At 58.7% G+C, this 21,126-nt stretch overlaps 1 protein-coding gene and 1 long non-coding RNA gene across 5 annotated transcripts in view; one reads left to right on the top strand and one right to left on the bottom strand.

Moving 5' to 3' along the window:
- Nucleotides 1-6,925, bottom strand: part of VSTM2B (V-set and transmembrane domain containing 2B) — a 38,987-nt gene extending 32,062 nt beyond the window's left edge. Inside the window, exons 1-5 of one of the 3 annotated variants that reach the window (XM_045378611.3) lie at nucleotides 6,686-6,925; nucleotides 5,667-6,269; nucleotides 4,938-5,122; nucleotides 3,893-3,922; nucleotides 2,043-2,514 (exon numbers count right to left, since the gene is read on the bottom strand). In XM_045378611.3, coding sequence (XP_045234546.2) covers nucleotides 2,043-2,514; nucleotides 3,893-3,922; nucleotides 4,938-5,122; nucleotides 5,667-5,748 — 769 coding nt within the window. In that variant the 5' untranslated portion in view covers nucleotides 5,749-6,269; nucleotides 6,686-6,925. Of the gene's footprint in view, nucleotides 1-2,042; nucleotides 2,515-3,257; nucleotides 3,490-3,892; nucleotides 3,923-4,937; nucleotides 5,123-5,666; nucleotides 6,270-6,685 lie in introns of those variants that run through there. The other 2 variants (XM_045378612.3, XM_045378616.3) reach the window with 2 other exon arrangements.
- Nucleotides 3,517-21,126, top strand: part of LOC123570190 (uncharacterized) — a 259,123-nt gene continuing 241,513 nt past the window's right edge. For both annotated transcript variants that reach the window (XR_012427424.1, XR_012427425.1), the window contains exon 1: nucleotides 3,517-3,643. This is a non-coding gene — a long non-coding RNA (uncharacterized lncRNA). The remainder of the gene's footprint in view (nucleotides 3,644-21,126) is intronic.

Genomic DNA, 21,126 nt, shown 5'->3' with positions numbered 1-21,126 from the left:
GAAGAGATGAGGCCTGAAAGCAGCCGCCACGCCAAGAACTACATTTCCCAGCAGGCACTACATCTGTGTTGGACCACGTGACTGAGTTCTGGCCGATGGAAGAGGGTAGAAGTAATATTTACCACTTCTAGACCTGGCCCTTAAAAAACACCTTGCCATTTTTCCAAACCAGCTTTTCTCTGAGAGAGTTAAGTGCTGCCAGAATGATTTGAGTGGCTATTTTCTCAATCTCCCAAGAACGATACATACTTAGAGTGGTCCTAAATGCATATGAAACAAGTTGATTCATTATACACAATGCATGCCTGAGAGCATTAGGACTTCATTCTCTTAGGGCAGTGAAGTGACACGCGCTGCTTCTGTCTCTCCTCCCTGGTCTGCTGGCTCTATGTCATACCCAGAGTGACTTTGGAAGCCTCTTGCTGAGGCTGGTAGTCTCAGCCTGGGTCCTTGAATGACTGCATGGAACAGAGCCACCACATGCCCCGGGACACTCCAGGGCAGCACATGATATGAATGAGGAATATTACATTTGAATTGTGTCAAGCCACTGGCCTTTTGGGGTTTATTTGTTACAGCATCAGTGATATCTTAGTGCAGAGGGTGGAAAGTTCCCAGCTGGGCTGTGGAGGCCCTCTGCAGGTCCCTACTTCCCCAATAGGCTGAGGGACAGTCTTGTGGGGCCCTGTGTAGCATCCAAGAGGGATGAGGCCTTTGGATCAAGCCAATAGCCTGAGACGCACTGAGGAGGCTGCCACAGTAGGTAGAGCTGAATGAGAAACAGAACTGAACTGATGTGCCAGGCAGACTGCAGGCTCAACTGTCGGAGGGCTTGAGAGTTAGCTAGGGAGGCAGGATGAGATGGTGACATGAAGGACATGAAGACTCGCCCCTGCGGATTCTGCAGGTAGTCCAGGAGACTGCAGGTAGACCACCCTTTGAGGATTGTGACAATGTGTTCCATCACATCTGGCAGGTTTCACATGCACCTGTCCCCAAAGTCAGGCTCCCAGGGCTGTGTGGCCAGGAGAGATGCTTCCTGTGGGACTCTGCATCAAACAAGACTGAGGAGAGGGGCTGAGGGAGGGAGCAACCTGCTCACAGTCAGGCACTGGGGTGGGCTCTGAGGCCCAGCTTGGAGCAGGGAGAGAGAGTGGGGGATGCCTTGGGAGGAGGGGCACACTGGACAAGCCTTTCTACCCTCCATAACCACCCCCCACCACCCCCACCCCCGCCTCTGCCAATGGCTCCTACCGCTCCAGAGCTGCCTACCAGGGGGTAGTCAAGCCATCACTTTCTCCTCCTCCTGCCTTCCCACATCCCACCCCCATCCCCAGTCCCCTCTTCCAGCCTCTCAGCTCCCTAAGAAAGCAAGCCTTCCCCTCTGGGTGCCTTCCTAACAGTGGCTTAGGGCTCAGTCCTTACTGTCCCCACCCCAAAGCCAAAGGGAGGGGAGCTGCGGTTTACGGTAAAGTGCAGAGCTGGTGCCTAGGGCCATCCTGCATTTAGCCAAAGAGAGCGTAAGTTACACAGCCAGGCCCCTCCACGCCCTTGGACAAAGTCTGTTCAGTGGAGCACACAGAATAGAAACCAACACAACCCAAGTTTTAACCGCCTCCCGCTCTCCAGCAGGTGCCAGTGCCCCCACCTAGGGATAGCTTATTTCCACCATCGGTGCTGGCAGAGTGCTGGACCCTTGACACCATCGGAGCACAGCCCTCAGTGTCCAGTCTCCAAACCCAAAAAGAGGTCGCCTCCCCACACTACAGCCTCCAGTGTACCCTGAGGTCGCTGGCAGGGCAGCCCCCTCCCCCGTTCATAAATGCACATCATAAATGCTTCCAGAGGCCAGGAGTAAAGACAAGAGAAACGGCGGGAAGAAGTCCCTAGGGGAGGGCGCTCCCGATCTAACTAGGAAGAAGTATCCATATACAAATGAGCCAAGGGGGCGGGTCCTGGGTCCGGAGTTCCTCTGGTCGTCCCCGCGCAGCCCCAGCCCTACGCCATCACCGCGCGTGCGCCCCCTCTCCGCGCGCCCTTACCCGAGCCGTGCCTCTGGCGCAGCAGGACCGCCTGTCCCGATGGCGGCGACGCTGACGAAGCAGCAGCAGCTGCCGCGACGGTGGTGGTGGCCGTGTGGGCCGCGGAGGCTGCCGCGGCCTCGGGGACTGCGGGATCGATGGCGGCTGGAGGGCTCCCGGGCGGCGGGCTCTTGTCGCCGCGGACGGGCTCGGAGGTGGTGCGGCCCGCGGGGCCCGCGTTGTTGGCGTTGGCGGCGCTGGCGGGGCCGTGGCGACGCGGGCCGCTGCTCTGGATGTGGGACACAGCCTCGGCGGCCTGCATGTTGGGCGGCGCGAAGCGCGAGAGCACGCGCAGCAGCGCCTGGGCCTTGTGCTCCTGCGTGTCGTCGTCGCTGTAGTCCGACACGCGGCATTCGTACACGCCCTCGTCTTGCAGTCGCACGGCCGACAACCGAAGCCGGTGTGAGATGTCATTGCCCTGGACGCGCACGGTCTGCAAGAGAGCAGGGTTAGAGGCCGGGCTGGACAGCTCCCAAACCTGCTCTTCTGGCCGCCCTGGCCGTCGCGCCCCCTTGTGCGCGCACCCCAACACTTTCCGGATCCCGGTTTGCCCACCATCACGATCTGGCTTCCCTTTCACCCGCGTCTACCCCGTGGCATAGGGCTTCCAACTCTGCGTGGGCGCCGGGCAGCCAGCTCTTTGGACTGTGTCCCCACTCCCCCATCATGTTAACCAAACGCCCACCTTGCCTCTGCCCCGCCCACACAAACCAACCCTGCTTGTCTTCCCGTAGCTGGCCCTTCAGAAGGGCAGAGCCCACCTCTCCTTCCTCCCTCCTGCACCTTCAGGAAACTCCAGGCTGGACTCCCAGTTCTGGAGTGCGCAGAAACCCCAGGCTGGACTGCCCCACGTCTTTCCCGCCGCGACGCGCGCCCACCCACAGTCCCGCCCCAGCCGGCCCTCCACACCTCCCGGCGCCAGGAAGGCCTGCCTGAATCGCGTCCTAAGGAAAGCCACCCTGTCACCGGACCCCGCCCTTCACAGCGAACACTCCTCTCCCAAGGAGGCAAGCAACGCTGTGGCTGCTGCCCGGCTCCCTGGCCACCTGCTACCAACCCGCCTTTCCGCGGGATCTCCAGAAGCGCCCCAGCGAAGTGCTCCTCCCCTGCGCCCCGGTGGGGACTTCGGGAAGGAACTGCTCTATGACTCTCACCAAACACCCAGGGAGCCCTCACCTCTGAACCGAGCCCACGAGAAGGCTTCGTCATCTCCAGGCCCTTCTACGCTCCAGCTGGGAAGCTTGGGCGCATCTCCTCCCAGAGTTACCAAGCCCATGACCCGGGCCCCTCGCAGCCTGGCACGACCACCCCCTACCTTGTCCCCCGCAAGCCTGCAACACCCCGCACCCAAACCCGCAATCCAGGCGGAAGATAAAGGGTTGCGGCGGAGGGCGCAGAGCGGATGCTCAGGGCGGGGCGGAGGGGGCGGGAAGCTGGCGCCACGGTCGCGGGGAGGGCGAGCAGCCGCGCGCTCCCGGTGCTGGGAGGAATGCCCGCAGAGCGGAGGCGAGCAGGCGCGAGAGGGCCTAAGCGCGCGGTCCTGACCAAGGGGAGTTTTACAGGTGAGCGCCAAGCCGAATTAGGGGACTCAAGCCTTGGACCCTTGATTTACACAAAAGAGAACCCGACCCTGCAACCGGCGACAGATGGCGCCCGGACAAGCCAAGCAGCCACCAATGCAAGGCTGCGATCGCGGCCTACTTGCGCGGCCCCACATGCGCGGCCGCCGCGGCTTGCTAAGGGGAGGGAGCTGCGGGATGCGAGGCGGCCAGAAGGGGTCTCCCGCGGCCCGCGCTGGGCTCCACACTTACGCTGATTTTAGTTGCATCCTTATTTGTTACCTAAAATGCAAAGAGGGAGAGAGAGAGAGACGTGAGGCTCGCGGCCTTCTGGCTGGGGGAGCTTGGATCCGCCTTTAGGCAAGGGCACCCTCCTCCGGCAGGCTAGGACCGAAACCGCCCGGGCGGTGGGGGTTGAGGGCACAAAGGACGTCCGGCTTTCCAGGAGTTTCCCAGGAGGAAGCGGGCTTTGGAGCTAGCATGGTGCCTGACCAACGGGTGGCTGCCCTGGTGTACACCTGCTGGCTGAACTGGGGAGACTGGATGGACACCAGGGTGGGAAGGAAAGCCCCTCTTCTTCCCTCTGGGCATCCTTAGGCCCTGCCCCGTGGCTCAAAATCCTCCCCCAGCTCATTGGGAGTCGTGAATAACTGGAGGGAGGGGCCTGTGTCTGTATGGTACCCAGCGGGAGGCTCAGTGGCAGTAACTCTGGGTGGGACCCTGGGATAATGTAGGTGTATGTGTGCACGCGTGCACACTAGAGTGTGTAAGAGAGTGTGGATTTTGAGGCAGACAGGCAGCTTGGGCCTGTTTTCGGCTACAGGGAAGTCGCCCCTCGGTTCCCCTGAGGGCTGGAAGTCCTGCCGGCTTCCCGGTACTCGGTTTTCTGCTGGTCTCAGGAACGCAGCCGCGGGGAGCCCTGGGGTCCTCAAAGTGGCAGAGGGAAGGGAGAGCCTGATGGGACCAAGGGGGCTTCCTTCACCACCCACCAGCCATCAGAGGGCTGCAGTCAGCAAGCACGAGCAAGCGACCTGGCTGAGATGTGGCGTTTTAGGGGCTGGGCGTGAATGGAGTTCCGGGAGGTGGCGGGAACAGCGATGCTGTCAAAATAATTGACAGGTTTCGGGGTAACCACTGCTGACTTTGAAGATGCTTTGGGATGCGAAGGTGGAAGATGGGCTGCGCCACAGGGCGGCGCCCTGCGCTAGCGAAGCCGGCTGCTTCCCTCCCCGGGTTAGCCCTCGCCGCCCCGGGCGCGAGCCGGGCGCGCGCCGGTACCGCGTGGGCGGCGGGTTACCTTGCTCCGGGCGCCTGGCACGCTGAGCGCCAGCTCGTGCAGCAGCTCCCGGGGTGGCTCCTTGAGGTACCACCACTGAATCTCCAGCGAATACGAGGTGGCTCCGCTGGCCCGGAATGCGCAGGGCATTTCGATGTCGTCTCCCTCCCGTACTGTCACATCTTTGGGGACTTCTGTGAATGTAGCTGGGGGTGGGGAGAGAGAGAGAGGCGTGACCAGCTGTAGGGCGGGGGCCTGGGGCAACCCAAAGCGAGGCGGTCGGTCTCTGGCTCGCTGGCCTTGTGCCCCCCACCCCGCAGCTGCTCCGTGGCACACGGCCGGAGAGGCTAGCAAAGTTCGGGGAAGAGGCTGCAGGGCCGTGGCAGGGACTGGTCACCGGCTGCCTGCTGCTTCCCTCCGGATGGGGCGGGGCGGCAGGGGCGGCTCGTGCTTTTCCCCCGCGCCTGGCCGCACCGCCAGAGCCTGACTGGGGCGCGCCAACTCCCGCACCCCGCAGGCCTCCTTTCCGCAGCCGGGGACCCGGCGGGACTAGGAACGACTCAGGCGCGGCGCTGCTGCTGCGGCGACCCTTCGCTGCTCGCCTCCCCCTACCCCTCCGGGCCCGGGCTGCACAGCGGGATTGCTGGAGACCGCGAAGCTTCCCCGTTCGTTCTCTTTCTCCTTATTCTCCGTGGCGGCCCCAGCAAAGACCCCCCGAGCCCACCGCGGCAGCAAAGTTCCCGCGCTCACCGTCGGCCACGAAGAGCAGCAGGGCATGCAGCAGCAGAGGCGGCAGGTATCCGAGGGCACCGAGCCGGTTCCGCTGTTCCATCTCCCGCGGGGGACGCGTTGGCGGCGGGGGCCCGGGAGCGTAGAGGCGGCGGCCGCGTGGGCTCGGATCGGCTCCGGCTCGGGCTAGGACGCCTCCGAGCCTGCCATGGCCCCGCGCGGCGCCCCCTCCCCTGGCCGCCGGCGGCCGCCAATCAGCCCCGCTCCCTCGCCGGCTTGCCCGGCGCGGCTCCGGCGGGGGGCGCTGCGCGGGGTGTGCGGGAGACGCGGTCCCACCGGGAGGCTGCTGGTGATCGGTCAGTGCCTCTCTCTGTCCGGTCGTCCACAGGACGGTGGGGATCCGCGGTTCAGTCTCTGCCCCGCGGGCCGGGCAGGGGCTGGGCCGCGCCGGGACCCATCCCTGGCCGAGGGAGTGCGCGCCACGGAACCGCGAGCTTCTGCCTCCCTGTCTCCTTCTGGTTCTGCTCCCGACTGCCACCTCCTTCGGCTCCCGCCGCCGCCCCCGCCGGTTTCTCCGCGGCTCTTTCCGCAGGGCGAGTGGGCGCTCAGCCGCGGCGCGCAGACCTGGCGTCCGACCCAGCGCAGCGCGGGGAGAGCGGGTCCGGCGTGGCAGACCCGGAGCCGGAGAGAGGCGGGGAGAGGGGGAGGGGAGGGGGAGGGGAGGGGAAGGGAGGGGGCGGTCAGTGGCTAGGCGCCAAGCCTCCTCCGCCGCTGCATCGCCCCCACCCTCCCCTCTCCTGCCACAGCCCGCCCCGCCCCCGCCCCAGAGCGTGCACCCTCTCTCCTCGGGGGTCGCTCGGAGGGACCACCGTCTTTCTGGTTGAAGTACAGCCCCACCCCGCACCCGCTTGGGTTGGGAGTCCTCCCACCTAAACTCTCCCTGGCTTCTTCCCAGTCTCCACCGCCCGAGACGGCCGCTCATCCCTGCTCCCCGTGTGTCCCGCGGTTCTCTCCGCAGCTCCCAGCCCTCAACTCCTTACCCCAGTTTGGGCAACCAGCTGCCCCGCTGTTTGGCCCAGGCCTGGGCCATGGCGGGTGGGTGGGCGCCCGGGGCCGCGAGAAGGGCGGAACGCTGTGCCCAGCCTGAGACTAGGCTGGGTGGCGGCGGCAGCGCCGGGAGTCTGCAGTGCGCGAGGGAGAAGTGAGCGCCCAGCGCCCAGCGAGCAGGTGCCTGTGGCGCGGAGAGCGCACCCGCGAGCTAGCCGGCAGTGGCCGTGAGTGACGGCAGGGGCGGCGGGGGTGGGGTGGGGAGAGCCGGGCACGACTCAGGGCCCGGGAGGTTTCCGGGCGGGGGCGGGGTTCCTGCCCCTGGATCGCGGTTGCCTGCGTCTCCACCCGCTCTTCGCCGGTCGTGGCCCCTTCTTTACCCGGTGCAAAGCGAGATACCGAGGCGCCAGGAGACCGGAACCCATCCCCCGCCTGCTCTGGCGCACCCGGCATCCCGGTACCTCCCCCAGCCTTCACCCGGAGCCTGCCCCCTCCGCAGCCATCTGAGGGAGCGTGGTCTGGTCCCCGAAGGGAAACGCGGGGTGGACATGTGGTTCGGACGCAGCGCGTAGTCATAGTCATAGAGGCGAGTCCTAAGGCTTGCCTCGGGTCTCTCCTCTCTCCTTCCCCCGGGAGTCCCCAGCTAGTGCATTTCGGCACTTCTGCCCCTACCCCGGCCCCTATGCCTTAGCTCTGACTTCAGGTTGGGGTGGGGCAGTCCGGTGGATTCACGTGCCTGATTTCCCGGCTACCAGCCTCCCGGAGGCACCGCCAGAGGATTCCCCGGGAGCCAAGGAGAAGGAAACCCAGAGGGAAAACACTTTCCAGCAGCCACACTGGTGCAGGCGGCCAGCACAGCAGAGCTCAGAGGGGAGGAGCTGCTGGCCCCCTCCAAGGCTGTCCTCGCTAGCGGGTGCCCCGGGGCCAGCCCTTCATGCCTCCAGTGCCTGCCTTTCAGTTTCCTGTCTATGGCCCAGGAGTCACTCCCACCCGCTGGCTCACGGTGGCTCATCTATCAAGCCCTTGTTTTCTAAGGTCTTCTGCTGGGGGCAGAGGGAAAAAGGGGGTCCTGTAGGACTTCCCTCCTTTCCCTCAAGTTCCTCTCTAGGGGCTCCACAGAGTCAGTTGCCAGCTCCTTCTGTCATGGCAGGAGCTTTTCCTAGGAAATCCCATGTGCCCTTAGAAACCACTTTGGACCCCCAAATGTAAGACCCTGCCAGGCCCCACTGCTGTCCTCAGCTTCTGAAGGGAGAGGGCAGACTTGCACCGCGCTATGCAGATTCAGGACCATGGTGGGGTTCCAGGAAAGCAGGCTCACTTGGGGACTGATTCCAAGCAGGGTTCTGAAGAAAAGCTAGCCCACTGGCAGTGGCCCACCTGGAGAGGCAGCAGTCTCCTTTCCTGATGCCAGATCCAAGCAGAGGCTAATGCTAGAGATCAGCGATGCCCGTGGAAGAATCCCTGTAGCTAGAGGGAATTATCTGGAAGTAATTTATCCCTGTACCACCATGGGGGGTTGGGTGTTTCTTGCCCACTGCATGAGTTGGTATTGCTCTAAGAGCGACAGATACACGTTTTCACATGCTTTCCATGTACTACTAGACACTTTCCAGGCATCAGTTCTCAACATGACAAAGAGATCCTTCTCACAGAGAAATCAGATCTCTCTTCCACTGCTGAAACGCCGCAGTGGCTCCCATTTCACTTGGCATAAACACCAGTGGCCTTGCAGTGGCTACCAAGGTCAAACCATCTGCCTTTCTGCTTCCTGCTCACCCCCTTCCTTCATCTCCTCATCTTTTCTGTCTTCTCCGTAGCTCACACTCCCCTAGCCACACTGTTCTCCTTCCTACAATGCGGCACGCTGGGCATGCTTCTACCCCAGGGCCCTTGCACCAACCGTGCCATCTGGCTGACATGCTTCTCCCACAGATACCTGCTTGGCTAACTCCGTTGTGCTCTGGTTTTTGTCAAGCAGTCACCTTCTCCATGAAGCCCGCCTGGACCACCACGTTTTACACTGCAGTCTACACTGCCTCTCCTCCCACCACCCAGCACTCCCAGGCCCTCACTCTGCTTCCTTTATTTTTTCCATTTCACCAGCCATCTTTCAACACATGGGACCACATCCTTATTTATTGAGTTCCTTGTTGAAGGTCTCTAAGACTCTGCCAGCCTTGTTCACTGATGTATCTCTAGCACCTAGAACAGAGTCTGGCACAGAGTAGGAGCTCAGTAAATGCTTATGGAATGAATGAATGAGCTCATTTTATCTCAATTACAACTCCAGGGGTAGACATTGTGATTTCACCCCATTTTATGGATGAAGCTCAGAAGTTTACGGAACTTGCCCAAGGTCACATAGTGAGTAAGTGGCTGAGTGACGCATCAACCCAAAGTCTGTCTTACTCTGGGGTCCTGGATAGTAACCAAAACACTAAGCTCTTCCCTGCTCCAGGTAAGACTGTGTCCTGATGCCTTGAGTTGGTGTGAAGAGCAAGGCCCTGCCCTTGGCTGATGGGGGCAAGGAGCAGCCTGAGCTACACTTGTAGTCTCTTTCCTATCTGTTCAGCTTCGTCTATTTGTTTTTTGCCTTGCCTTATAGACTATGATGATAGCAGCTGACCCACCTTCGCTGTTTTTTTTTTCCCCCACAGGGTCTTGTTCTGTTGTCCAGACTGGAGTGCAGTGGCACGATCTTAGCTCACTGAACCTCAACATCCTGAGCTCAAGCACCTCAGTCTCCAGAGTAATCATGCTGACACCAGGAGGATTAGCCCACCATGCCTTGCTAATTTGTGTATTTTTTTTGTGAAGATGGGATGTTGCTATGTTGCCCGGACTGGTCTCGAACCCCTGGGCTCAAGCAATCCTTCTGCCTCAGGCTTCCAAGTAGCTAGGACTACAGGCATGCACCACCACACTTGGCTAATTTTATGTTTAAACTTTTTGTAGAGGTGAGGTCTTGCTATGTTGCCCAGGTTGGTCTTGAACCCCTGGGCTCAAGCCGTCTTCCTGTCTCAGCCTTCTAAGTAGCTAGGACTACAGGCACGCACCACCACACCCAGCTAATTTTTTATTTTTAATCTTTTTTGTAGAGATGGGGTCTTGCTGTGTGTATGCAGGCTGGTCTCCAACTCCTGGCCTCAAACAGTCCTCCTGCCTCTGCCTCCCAAAGCCCTAGGATTATAGGAGTGAGCCACCACACTGGCTTTCTCTGTGTCTTTAACTGCCAGCTGGGCCTGACCCGTAGTTAGAGCCTAGTAAATGTTCGGACTGGACACCCTGCTAGGAGCATTGGGGAAGGGGACTTTGCCTCCCCTTTGCTGTGGGGTTTCCATGGGCAGGGCAGGGACTTTTGTCTCTTCGACTTAGCCCTTTGGCTAGTTGGAGGATTAGTGAGCTAAGACCAGACTGCAGCTCCTGCCATTCAGAAGGCACTGGGTTTCTTCCCTGCCAGTCTCTGCCAAGCCTGGCTTCCCGCTCCTGGCAGGCGAGCCAGTTCCTTCTTACTATGTCCTGGTGGGATGTGGTCTGTCAGCTGGAGACTCTAGAGAAGGTGGCTGGGATGGAGCATGCGGGTCACTTCTCCCAAAGGGACACTAAGCTCTGGGGACACAGCCATTCAGCTCTACCTACTGTGTTATCTCTCGGGCTCCTAAAAAAGATGATCTGTGTGCAGTGAATCGTGGTTATGTGAAGCGACGGACTTGAGAGCGTTTCATGATCATTTTGTTTCTAGTCCTGATTAGTCATCAATGGGAACTAACACGGTTCTCCCCTCCCTCCACCCACAGCTATAAAATGCCTGTGGAGTCGTTGTGCACAGGGACCTGGAGGCGGATCCTCTTGTAATGTGGTTGATGGGGCCACGGGTTGGCTGCCCTGCCCAGTTGGCTGTGGCCGGGGGGGGGGCTTGCTTCTGCCAGGGCCTGGCGACTGTGTGCCCAGCCTCGGAGCTCTCACTCATTACCTATTATGAGCTGTTATTATAGGGCTGCGAGCTGGGGTGCTTGTCAATACCATTTTGTGGATGGATTCACTGGACTCTCAGAGGCACTTTAAAAAACGCTATTTAAAAAGACTGCCCAGCCTCTTGTGAAAGCACCCTTAAATTACAGCCCTAAGTGAGCGTTTTTTCCTGGAACTCACTTTCAACACTTATTTATTTTAATGCTCAGGTCCTCTTGGAGTTGGGGTTTCAGTATTCTTGTCTCGACTGACCTTTCCTGTCCTCCCCTGTACCATATACGGCAACATTGATTTTGGGTAATGTATTTTGATTTTAAGATGCAGCCCATCCATAAACTTTTCTATCAATAATCCCAGCACACTCTGTGTACCCGACAGCTTATAGGAAAATAGCAGATTTATGGGGGCTTTTATTTTTGGCCGTTTTAGTCATTCACACGCCACCAGTGTCAGGGATAAAGCCTGAAGTCTGGTCCCAGGAAGACACCTCTCCAAGGGTACACATCAGGTCATCGAGGGGTGGAGGCCTGGCCCTGCTTGCACCCTGACAGGGACTCCTGGAGAGGGAAGCAGTGATTGATGCCCCTAAGACGGAAGGAGGGGCAAGTGAAATGGCTCACATTTTGGGTTCCCGTGGCCCTTACCTGCCCCACGTCCTCACCAACTTGGAGTGCTGAATTCCAGGAGGAGGGTAGCAGGTGCCAGCCCCTGCATTGCATGGAGACAAGAGAGGGCCCCCTGCTGTCACCAGGGCCATCAGGGAGGCAGCCTGCCCTTTCCCATGTGCGCTTGCTCTCGGCAAAGCAAGCCTGCTCGTGGTCAGCCAGGGGTTGGCCAGCAGCAGCAACAGGACACACAGCTGCCAGGCCCCAGGGTCTGGCCTGACATCACTGCGTCAGTGCCATCACACTGCATCTTCAGAGCCTTGGGCTGTTTGCTTCCTTGTCACAGGCAGGATCAGTTGGGTTTGGGGATGGTCTAGAGAAGGGAAACACAACGGGAGAAACACCAGGCAGGGCCTGTTTCACCCCAGACATTTTTCTGGCCAATGTGTCCTGAAGGCTGATCATTTATCTAGCGCTTGTCCCACGATATGCCGGTGCAGGGGATGCTGCCATAAGCAAGACAGACAGGCTTCCTGCCTGCAGGGAATTTGCATTTGTAGCCGGGAGCGGGTGCAGACAGACCCCCAGAGAAGAAACAAAAACTAAGTCTGATATTTTACCCAGTGCTGGGTAATGTGCGGCGCACACCCGCAGGTAGCAGGAATTTTGGTGGTGGGGGAAGGTCTGGGGACGTCAGCCAAGCAGACGTGGGGAAGGAAGAATGCTTCTGGCAGAGGACACACGAGCACCAAGCCCGCGAGAGGGGACTTGGGGGTAGAGCATGGCATGTAAGTGAAGGGGGCTCGGTGGGATAGAAGGAAGGCAGGGCAAGGGGCGCTTGGGCTTTGCAGCCACATCAAAGATTCCTGTGCCCAGAAGAGTGGGGCTCAGAGCTAAACAAGACGTGGCCCTGGCTATGAGGCTCAGAGCCTCATGGGGAATCAAGCTAAGCACATAGTAATCCCAGCCCTGGCAGGGGTCCCCCCTGAAGAGGTGAGCGGTGAGTCCTGCCTGGGGAGGCTTCCTGAGCTCCGCCTAAGTGCAGAGTAGAATCTGGCAGAGATAGGTGGGATGGGGTTGAGGTGCATCGGCATCCCAGACAAGTAGCTGCCATGCAAGGGGGTGGAGGCAGGAGATTTGGGAACTTCGCTGAGACAAAGAGAAAACTCCAAGATAACAGGATCAGCAGCAGTGGTGTTGGGGGACAGGACAGGGTAAGACTTTGGGCTTGGTGACAAGGAGGAGTTCTGACCCCGATGGCAGCGTAGAGGGGCGGTGGGAGATGGGAAACTGCCATCCCCTAGAGGGGTGGTGACTGGGAGCTGAGTGCAGAAGCCAGGTGATTGCCATGGACCCCTCCTTACTGGGTCCTGGCTCTGAGGAGAGACCATTCGACGTGTCCTCACCTCCCACCTTCCTCTGCTGGCCACCCCCTTTGCCTGCAGAGCTGGCCCCAGCAAACAGCAGTGCATCTGGCGCAGTGAAGGTGGGAAGGTTTCAGAGCGGGCTCCTGTGCCCAAGTCCTGGGGCTAGCCTGCCTCGCCCCACCCTTCCTGGTTCCTCTGCTCTCCCTGGGGTGCCAGCCTCTAGGTCCCATAGAGAAAGCCCAGACGCTGTCTTTGATGAGTGTTAACAAAGCAAGATCCTGCCTCATGGCCTGAGCCATGTATAGCCAAATGGACAATTAAGTAAAAAGCAAAACAAAGCAAAGCAGAACGAAGCAGAGCGGGGTCCAGGGCTGTGGAGTCTGATGGACGTTGGCTCAGATCCTGGCCTTGCCTTGGCCTTTCAGAGCCTCGTTTTTCTCATCTGTAAAACGGGTATACTGGCGTTGCTGCCTGCAGTGGGTGAATGGGAGGATTGGTTTTGAGAGCCGGTCATTCAGCACCTGGGGTGTGGCGCTAACAGCAACAGTCTGCATGTTGATGCACACGCCTTGCTAGCTTTGGTGTTGTGATGATGCAGCATGGGATATTTGAGGGCGTTGCCCAGCCACTCTTGAACCCAGGTGCTTGGCAGGAGTGGTGTGACTAAGGGGAGAGGAGTGGCCAGAACTTGGAGGTGACCGGTGGAGCTGAGCACCCCCAAGTTGATTTTATTACAGCCTCTGTGTGTGTGTGTGTGTGATTTAATCGTTTGCCAAGATAAATCTTATAGACCCATGGAGAGTTTATATTTTATTTTTAATATTCTCAATACACTTGGGGTTTTATTTCCCACTAGATCTATTAGTTTAATTTAGTAGAGGACAGACTGTATACTTAACCAAAAATTGCTTTGACATTATGGAGAATTAAGAGGCTGGGGCCAGACGGATATCAGCAGATCGATCTGTTGGAAATAAACTGTTATTTCCCCATGTGCTTCCTTCACCTTAATGGCAAGGCTGGTGATTAGAAATCATGGAGCTGGCGCGTCATGACCAAGGGTCAGCTGGAGGGTCAGGGCTCTGGCTCCCTTGAGCTCTCCAGACCCAAGGAGAGGGCTCCCCCTGGCAGGATACTGTTTAATGGTTCCAGTGGAGATGCTATGGGGGCCTGGGGCATCTGTGGCGGCCTCCCAGTGCCCAGTCCTGCTAGCTTTGGTCCCGTGTCTGACCAGCCTCCCGCAGGGTTGGCCTGATGTCGTCAGGGAAGCAGTGCGAGCTCAGGGCTGGGGGCACGGTGAAATGGAGGCAGGGAGGTCGAAATTCGACGGGGAGGTCGAAGCCTGGATGCAGACACTGCCACTGTCAGATCTGTGCTAAGTCTCTCCAGCACACCGAGCCTCGGCCCCTCTGCCCAGAGGGCACTGGGTTCCTTCCCTGCTCCCAGGGCTGCTGTGAGGTCCACCAGCTGATGCCCAGGAAGTAGCTTTGCAAATTGTCATGGGATGCAGTCAGGTCAACGTTCATGTTTCTGTGTCCCCTGAATTTCTGGATCCTGAGTGGCTTGGGAAATGCCAGTCACACTAAAGGGTGGCTTCCGATCCAGAGCCCCAAGGTTCTGGCATCCCTTCTCCATCTTCCTGGGCCACCACCTAGAGGCTTCTGACCAGAGCATCCCTGAGAATAGGGCCTGGGGCCAGCTGGTGACACTGTGGCCACAGGAGTTTCCTGGCCCTTGGTGGCTCGCCTCTGTGCCCTAGGGGTGGCTCTGAAGGGTGAGGGAAGCAGAAAGATCCTCCATCCCACCGACACCGTCCTGGGCTGAGTGGACCCTGAAGATCTAGGGCCCCACCTGGGGCTCCACGGTGGGGCACGTGATGTGGACTGTGTCCCACTTCACACCCCCCAGTTGCCGGCCTGGCTTGAGCCTGCACCTGCTCGCCTGCCCGTGCGCACAGCTCTCCTGGCCGACTCTGGCCAGCTGCAGTCTCTCCTCTTCCAGGAAGCCTTCCTCCTGCTTGCTTCCTCCTAACATGTTGGACTGCCCTTGTTTTTGTCCCTACACCACTAAGCACTGCCCTCGTGTCCAGCTTTAGGCTCTTATTTCAGGAAGGCCCCAGACCTGCTTTCATCTCAGGCCAGCTCCAGAAGTCTGAGGCTGCACCTGGGCTTAGCAGGAGAGTGTACTGGGTTGCGATGTCTGCTGAGGGCTTGGGGCCTGGGGGAGGTGGCAGGATTTCTGGGTCTCCTTGAGTACTGGAGGTAGCTAACGCCTTCTTGCACTGTCCCTCGAAGGCCAGCACAGGGCTGGCTCTATGTGCATGCAGGTCTGTGGCAGAGTTGATGGACTCTGGGAGGCCCTCTGTCCATGTGAGAGGCGGCATGCTCCGGGAGGGGGCTGGGCCCCGGCAGGGTCTCATTTCAGCCCACTCCCAGCTTCTGCCCAGGTGGGGTTACCTGGAAATAAAGATGCCTGCTCTGAGCCCTTCCAGGGCAGAAACTGTGCTCCGGTCATCCTCGTACCTGCCTAGTCACCTTGCCTGGCACATGGCAGGTGTCCGTAGGTGCTGGGCTTCGGGAAGCTGAGGCCATTTCACCTCTCCTGGTGGGTCCTCAGGCCCAGGATGTTCTCTCAGAGGAGCCTTGGTCTGTTCTGGTCTCATCCTGGGTGGTGGCCTCTCTGCACTGTGGGACTGTGGTAGGCACAGTCATGGGGTTTGAGGACAGTCACAAGCTCCAGATTTGGCATCATCTTTAGCTTCAGAGGTCAGTTTATTCCCTCACTGCGGAGAGCACATGCGGCAAATGCACGGACTGGGTCCAGAGAGATAGGGTGGTCCTGCGGGAGCTGTGGCCGTCTAGGTCCCTTCTCCCTTGGTGCTGATGTGGGGCCTGGGCGGAGCTCCCTGGCGCTGCTGTGACCTTCATGCCTGACTTGTCCCCTTGGAGTCCCTCCTGCGGATAGACTGGCAGCTGCCAGCGCTGCGCGGTTTGTGAAATGTCAGTGGTTTAATATTAATTCTGGAGGTTTTATTGCCTTTCCCCCTGTTTTCCGATGGGATTTTGATCCAATCAAGGCCGATATAGAGTGACGGTAGATTTGTGTTCCTGTCCGAAGTTGACAAAAGGTCACCGTGTCTGGGGAGCTGGGACTGCCTGGCCTCATGTACAGGTGGCTGCTGTCTCCCCAGGCTCTGGAGACAGGCCACACTTCCCGAGAAACGCAGGCTCAGGTGGACACAGACGGCTCCCCCGGGACCTGCTGGCCGGGCCAGGGTACCTGCGGGATTAAACTCAGCAATCACCAGCCGCAGAAAGCCCTGGTTTTATTTGCAAAACATCTTTGATACTTCAGATCTAACTTAATTTTTCACAGTAATGTTGCAAAATGTCATTTTTCCATTTCAAAAAAAAAAAAAACCTGTCTGTACTCACCAGCAAGTGCCACTTGCTGTCCAGCTCCTTCCAGGACTGGGGGCTGGTGAGAGGGGATAATGGGTCCAAGATTCTTGTTAAGTTTTGAGCTGGTCCCATGCCACTTTAGACAGGTGGTGTCTAGAGGTTTCACCCAGCTTAGCAAGTCTCTAGGGAGTGCCTGCTGTGTGCACGGAGGTGGGTTGTGGGGACCACACCTGGATGGAGGACCAGGCCCTGCTGGGCTCAGAGCTCTCTCTTCTTTGCTGTGGAAGGGTTAGTCCCGTGTGATTGCAGTGGTGCCATCAGTCTACACCATGTCTTCCAGAGCCCGTTTGGCTGGGGGATGGGCAGAGGGAGACTAGGGTGACCAGGCTGAGCTGAGTGACAGAGCTGGGGGAGGCCTGGTGAGAAAGGGAGCAGCAAGTGCACCTTGAGTGCACCTGGAGGGTCGGTAGGGGCTAGAGTTCCTCCACACCTGGAGTGCACCTGGAGGGTCGGTAGGGGCTAGAGTTCCTCCACACCTGGAGTGCACCTGGAGGGTCGGTAGGGGCTAGAGTTCCTCCACACCTGGAGTGCACCTGGAGGGTCGGCAGGGGCCATAGATCCCTCACACCTGGAGTGCATCTGGAGGGCTGGCAGGGGCTATAGTTCCCCTACACCTGGAGTGCTCCAGGAGAGTCGGTAGGGGCTAGAGTTCCTCCACACCTGGAGTGCACCTGGAGGGTCAGCAGGGGCTATAGTTACCCCACACCTGGAGTGCACCAGAAAGGTTGGTAGGGGCTAGAGTTCCCCCACACCTGGAGTGCACCTGGAGGGTTGGCAGGGGCTACAGTTCCCTCACACCTGGAGTGTTGGTAGGGGCTAGAGTTCCCCCACACCTGGAGTGTTGGTAGGGGCTAGAGTTCCCCCACACCTGGAGTGCACCTGGAGGGTTGGCAGGGGCTACAGTTCCCCCACACCTGGAGTGTTGGTAGGGGCTACAGTTCCCCCACACCTGGAGTGTTGGTAGGGGCTACAGTTCCCCCACACCTGGAGTGCATGTGGAGGGCTGGCAGGGGCTATAGTTCCCCTACACCTGTCTCCCTGTCTCTGGGCCTGGGGAGGGACCCAGAGGTTGGCCACCCCTGGGTCTTAGCCTCAAGCACCACCCTTTCCCATGACTGTATGTCCCCTAATCCTTTCTTCCAGGTGCTGGGGTCCCAGCGGTGTGACCTCAGGACACAGCATGTATGCAGAGAGGATGTGTATGTGTGTGCACACACTTGTATGCGGACAGTATACCCATGTGTGGATGGCATGCCTATTGTGTGCAGACAGAGAGCGTGTGTGCAGATGGGGTGTCCCCTGTGTGTCTGTGTGTGTGTGCGCACGTGCACGTGCACAAATAATGTCTGCTGGCATAGACGAGTGACAGCTGATGTTAGCAGACGACACAGGTGTGTATAATGACATGCCCAGAGTGTGTGCAGGCGGTATGTGTGCATACAGAACATGTGTGTGTGTAGGAAAAAGGCAGCAAGGCATGTTCCAGCCAAGAGGCCGGCAGTCCATGTGGGGCACCAGGAAAGTGGAGACCTTGCTCTTGGAAGAGACCCTCTCCTTCCTCCTCATCCCCACTGTCCTTTCTCCTCATCTTCCCTCTCCTTTCTCCTCATCCCCCCTCCTTCCTCATCTTCCCTCTCCTTCCTCCTCATCCCTCCTCTCCTTCCTCCTCATCCCCCCTCTCCTTCCTCTGCATCCCCCCTCCTTCCTCCTCATCCCCCTCTCCTTCCTCCACATCCTCCCTCTCCTTCCTCCTCATCCCCCTCTCCTTCCTCCTCATCCTCCCTCTTCTTCCTCCTCATCTTCCTTCTCCTTCCTCCTCATCTCCCCTCTCCTTCCTCTGCATACCCCCTCTTCTTCCTCCTCATCCCCCCTGTCCTTCTTTCTCATCCCCTGTCTCCTTCCTCCTCATCCCTCCTCTCCTTTCTCCTCATCTGCCTCTCTTTCCTCCTCATCCCCCTCTTTCCTCCTCATCCCCCTCTCCTTTCTCCCCATCCCCCTCTCCTTCCTCCTCATCCTTCCTCTCCTTCCTCCTCATCCTCCCTCTCCTTCCTCCTCATCCTTCCTCTCCTTCCTCCTCATCCCCTTCTACTTCCTTTTCATCCCCTCCCCTTCCTCCTCATCCCCCTCCCCTTCCTCCTTATCCCCCTCCCCTTCCTCCTCATCCCCCTCCTTCCTTCACATCCCCCCTCTCCTTCCTCCTCATCCCCCCTCTCCTTCCTCCTCATCGCCCCTCTCCTTCCTCCTCATCCCCCTCCTTTCTCCTCATGCCCCCTCCTTCCTCCTCATCCTCCTCCTTCCTCCCCTTCCCCCATCCTCCTTCCTCCTCATCTCCCTCTCCTTCCTCCTCATCCTGCCTCTCCTTCCTCCTCATCTCCCTTTCCTTCTTCCTTATCTCCCTTCCTTCCTCCTCATCCTTGCTTTCCTTCCTCCTCATTCCCTATCGTCTGCCTCCTCATCTCCCTCTCCTTCCTCCTCATCCTGCCTCTCCTTCCTCCTCATCCTACCTCTTTCCTCTTCATCCCCCCTCCTTCCTCCTCATCCTCCTCTCTTTCCTCCTCATCCCCCTCTCCTTCTAACTCATCCTCACTCTTCTTCCTCCTCATCCCCTCCTCCTGCCTCTTCATCTCCACTCTTCTTCCCCCTATTTCCCCTCTTCTTCCTCCTCATCCCCCGTCTCCTTTCTCCTCATCCCCAGTCTCCTTCCTCCTCATTCCTAGTCTCCTTCTATTTCCCTCCCTCCACCTCCCATGTTTCCTCTCATCTCCTCCTCCTGCTCCCTTCCCCTTCCCCTTCCCCTACCCCTTCCCCTCCCCTCCCCTCCCCTTCCTTTCCCTTCTGGAGTCTCGCTTTGTCACCTAGGCTGGAGTGCAGTGGCATGATCTTGGCTCACTGCAACCTCTTCCTCCCAAGTTCAAGCGATTCTCCTGCCTCAGCCTCCTGAGTATCTGGGATTACAGGCATGTGCCACCATACCCAGCCAATTTTTGTATTTTTAGTAGAGATGGGGTTTCACCATGTTGGTCAGGCTGGTCTCGAACTCCTGACCTCAGGTGATCCACTCGCCTCGGCCTCCCAAATTACTGGCATTACAGGTATGAGCCACCACACCCTGCCCCATCCTGCTTTCTTCTAAGGCACACTTTCCCTCCTGGGACCACAATTCTGGGCCCGACTTCCCTTTCTGCCTCATTTCTCAGAAGAGTCCTCCTTCCCCTGCTGGGCTGCTCTTGGGGGCAGAGTGGATGGTGACCCTTCCCCTCGATGCCAGGCAGGCTTGGGGTGGCCAGAAGGACCTGCTCCCCAGGACTTGCCCTAGCCACAGAAGAGGGGACCCCCTGCCCGTGCATCCCCAGGGCTTCTTTCCCTCTCCTTCTGCCTGGAAGGTGGCTTCCAAGAGCTCTCAGAGGCCTGGGGCCCAGTATGTGGATTTGCAGGCCATAAGGGGCAGGAGGACAGGCAGGGAAATGGGTGGAGGGGCCTGCAGGGTACAGGCAGACAGAATGGGGCGGGGGAGGGATGAGCCTGAGATGCTGGTGAGTGGCAGGGCCTGGAGCCACATGGCCCTCACGCCTTCCTGGGGTGGGTGCTGCTGGGCTCTGGCCTGTGGCTGCCCCGTGGACAGCAAGCCCTGCGTGGCTGGCTGCCCCAGTGTTTCAGATGAAGCTGGAAACCTAGACATTTACGCAAAATCTAATTGTCATATGTTGGTTCTACTGCAACAATAAACCCTGCTGGGTCTGCAGGCTGATGTGAGGGCCCAGCTTGCCACCTCTGTTCAGCCTGCGTGGGGCTCCAGGCCTCCTCTGTCCAGCCCCTGCTGTGGCTACCTGGGCAGGATACTCTGGGTGTGGCATCCAACCAGGGGGCCTGAGCTGGGTCCTTGCCCACTCTCCTCCCAGCCTTATTAAAACCTGTGGTGACAGGCCCAGTGCAGTGGCTGATATCCATAATCCCAGCACTTTGGGCGGTTAAGGTGGGCAGATTGCTTGAGCCCAAGGAGTTGAGACCAGTCTGGGCAACATGGAGAGACCCTGTCTCTACCAAAAAATACAGAAAATTAGCTGGGTATGGTGGTGTGTGCCTGTGGTTCCAGCTACTCAGGAAGCTGAGACAAGAGGATCACTTGAGCCTGGGAGATCGAGGCTGTAGTGAGCTGTGATTGCACCACTGCCTTTCAGCTGGGTGACAGAGTGAGACCCTGTCTCAAAAAAATACCTGTGGGGACAGCGATAGAAGATTGGGGAGAATTGGGCACCCTCATGCCAGCTGTGGGGACGCTTGTGAGACTTGAGGTGCCTGTGAGCTATGTCCCCCATGGGTTGGCAAACTCACCTGAGTTTTTAATCGATTTCAAGTTTGGGTGAGGATGTTACCCCTGAGTTTGGCCTTTTTTTTCAGTCCTGCATCCAAGTTTACCCTCTCACCTGTGCCTGGCACTGGGGCATTTGAGCCCAGGAATAATTGCGGATGGTGCTGGTCGCAGGGAAGCATCTGGCAGGTGGTGCTGGTTGCAGGGAGGCGTTTGTGCATTGCTCTACCTGGGAGGGCTGTGCACCTCTGCAGGTCAGGTTCTGTGCTCTCCTTTCACCCTCATACCAACACTGTGCCTAGAATTCCTCTCCTTTTTACAGACAAGAAACCGAGCTTGACGCAGGAAGAAGTAGCTGGAGCCTCAGCCCTGAGGTCCCTGCCACTGTCTATTTAGCTCCTCACTCCTGGGCTTGAGGATCCCAGGCTGGGGAGGAGAGAGGGCTTGGCCCATTCCCAGGTCTTCCTGCAGAGGCTGACAGGGGCCACCACCCATCTCCCTTCCCTGCACAGCAAGCCCTCCCTGCCTCCTGGACAAGTATGTCCTCTGTGCGTGGACTTCCAGGCCACCCTGTCCCAGAAGTGGCTCCCGCTGAGATGCTTCAGCGCCGCCATGTTCTCAAATTCAAGGTGCACATGTTAGTCCTCATCTTGACTTCCTAGCGCATTAGGCTGAGCTCTGCTTTCTGAAGCACTGGGTTTCTGTGACCAGATCTCTTGG

This window comes from Macaca fascicularis, chromosome 19 (assembly GCF_037993035.2).
Source record: "Macaca fascicularis isolate 582-1 chromosome 19, T2T-MFA8v1.1".
NCBI lineage: Eukaryota > Metazoa > Chordata > Mammalia > Primates > Cercopithecidae > Macaca > Macaca fascicularis.
Note: the sequence above shows the minus strand (reverse complement) of the source record. Positions and strands in the feature narration are given on the sequence as shown.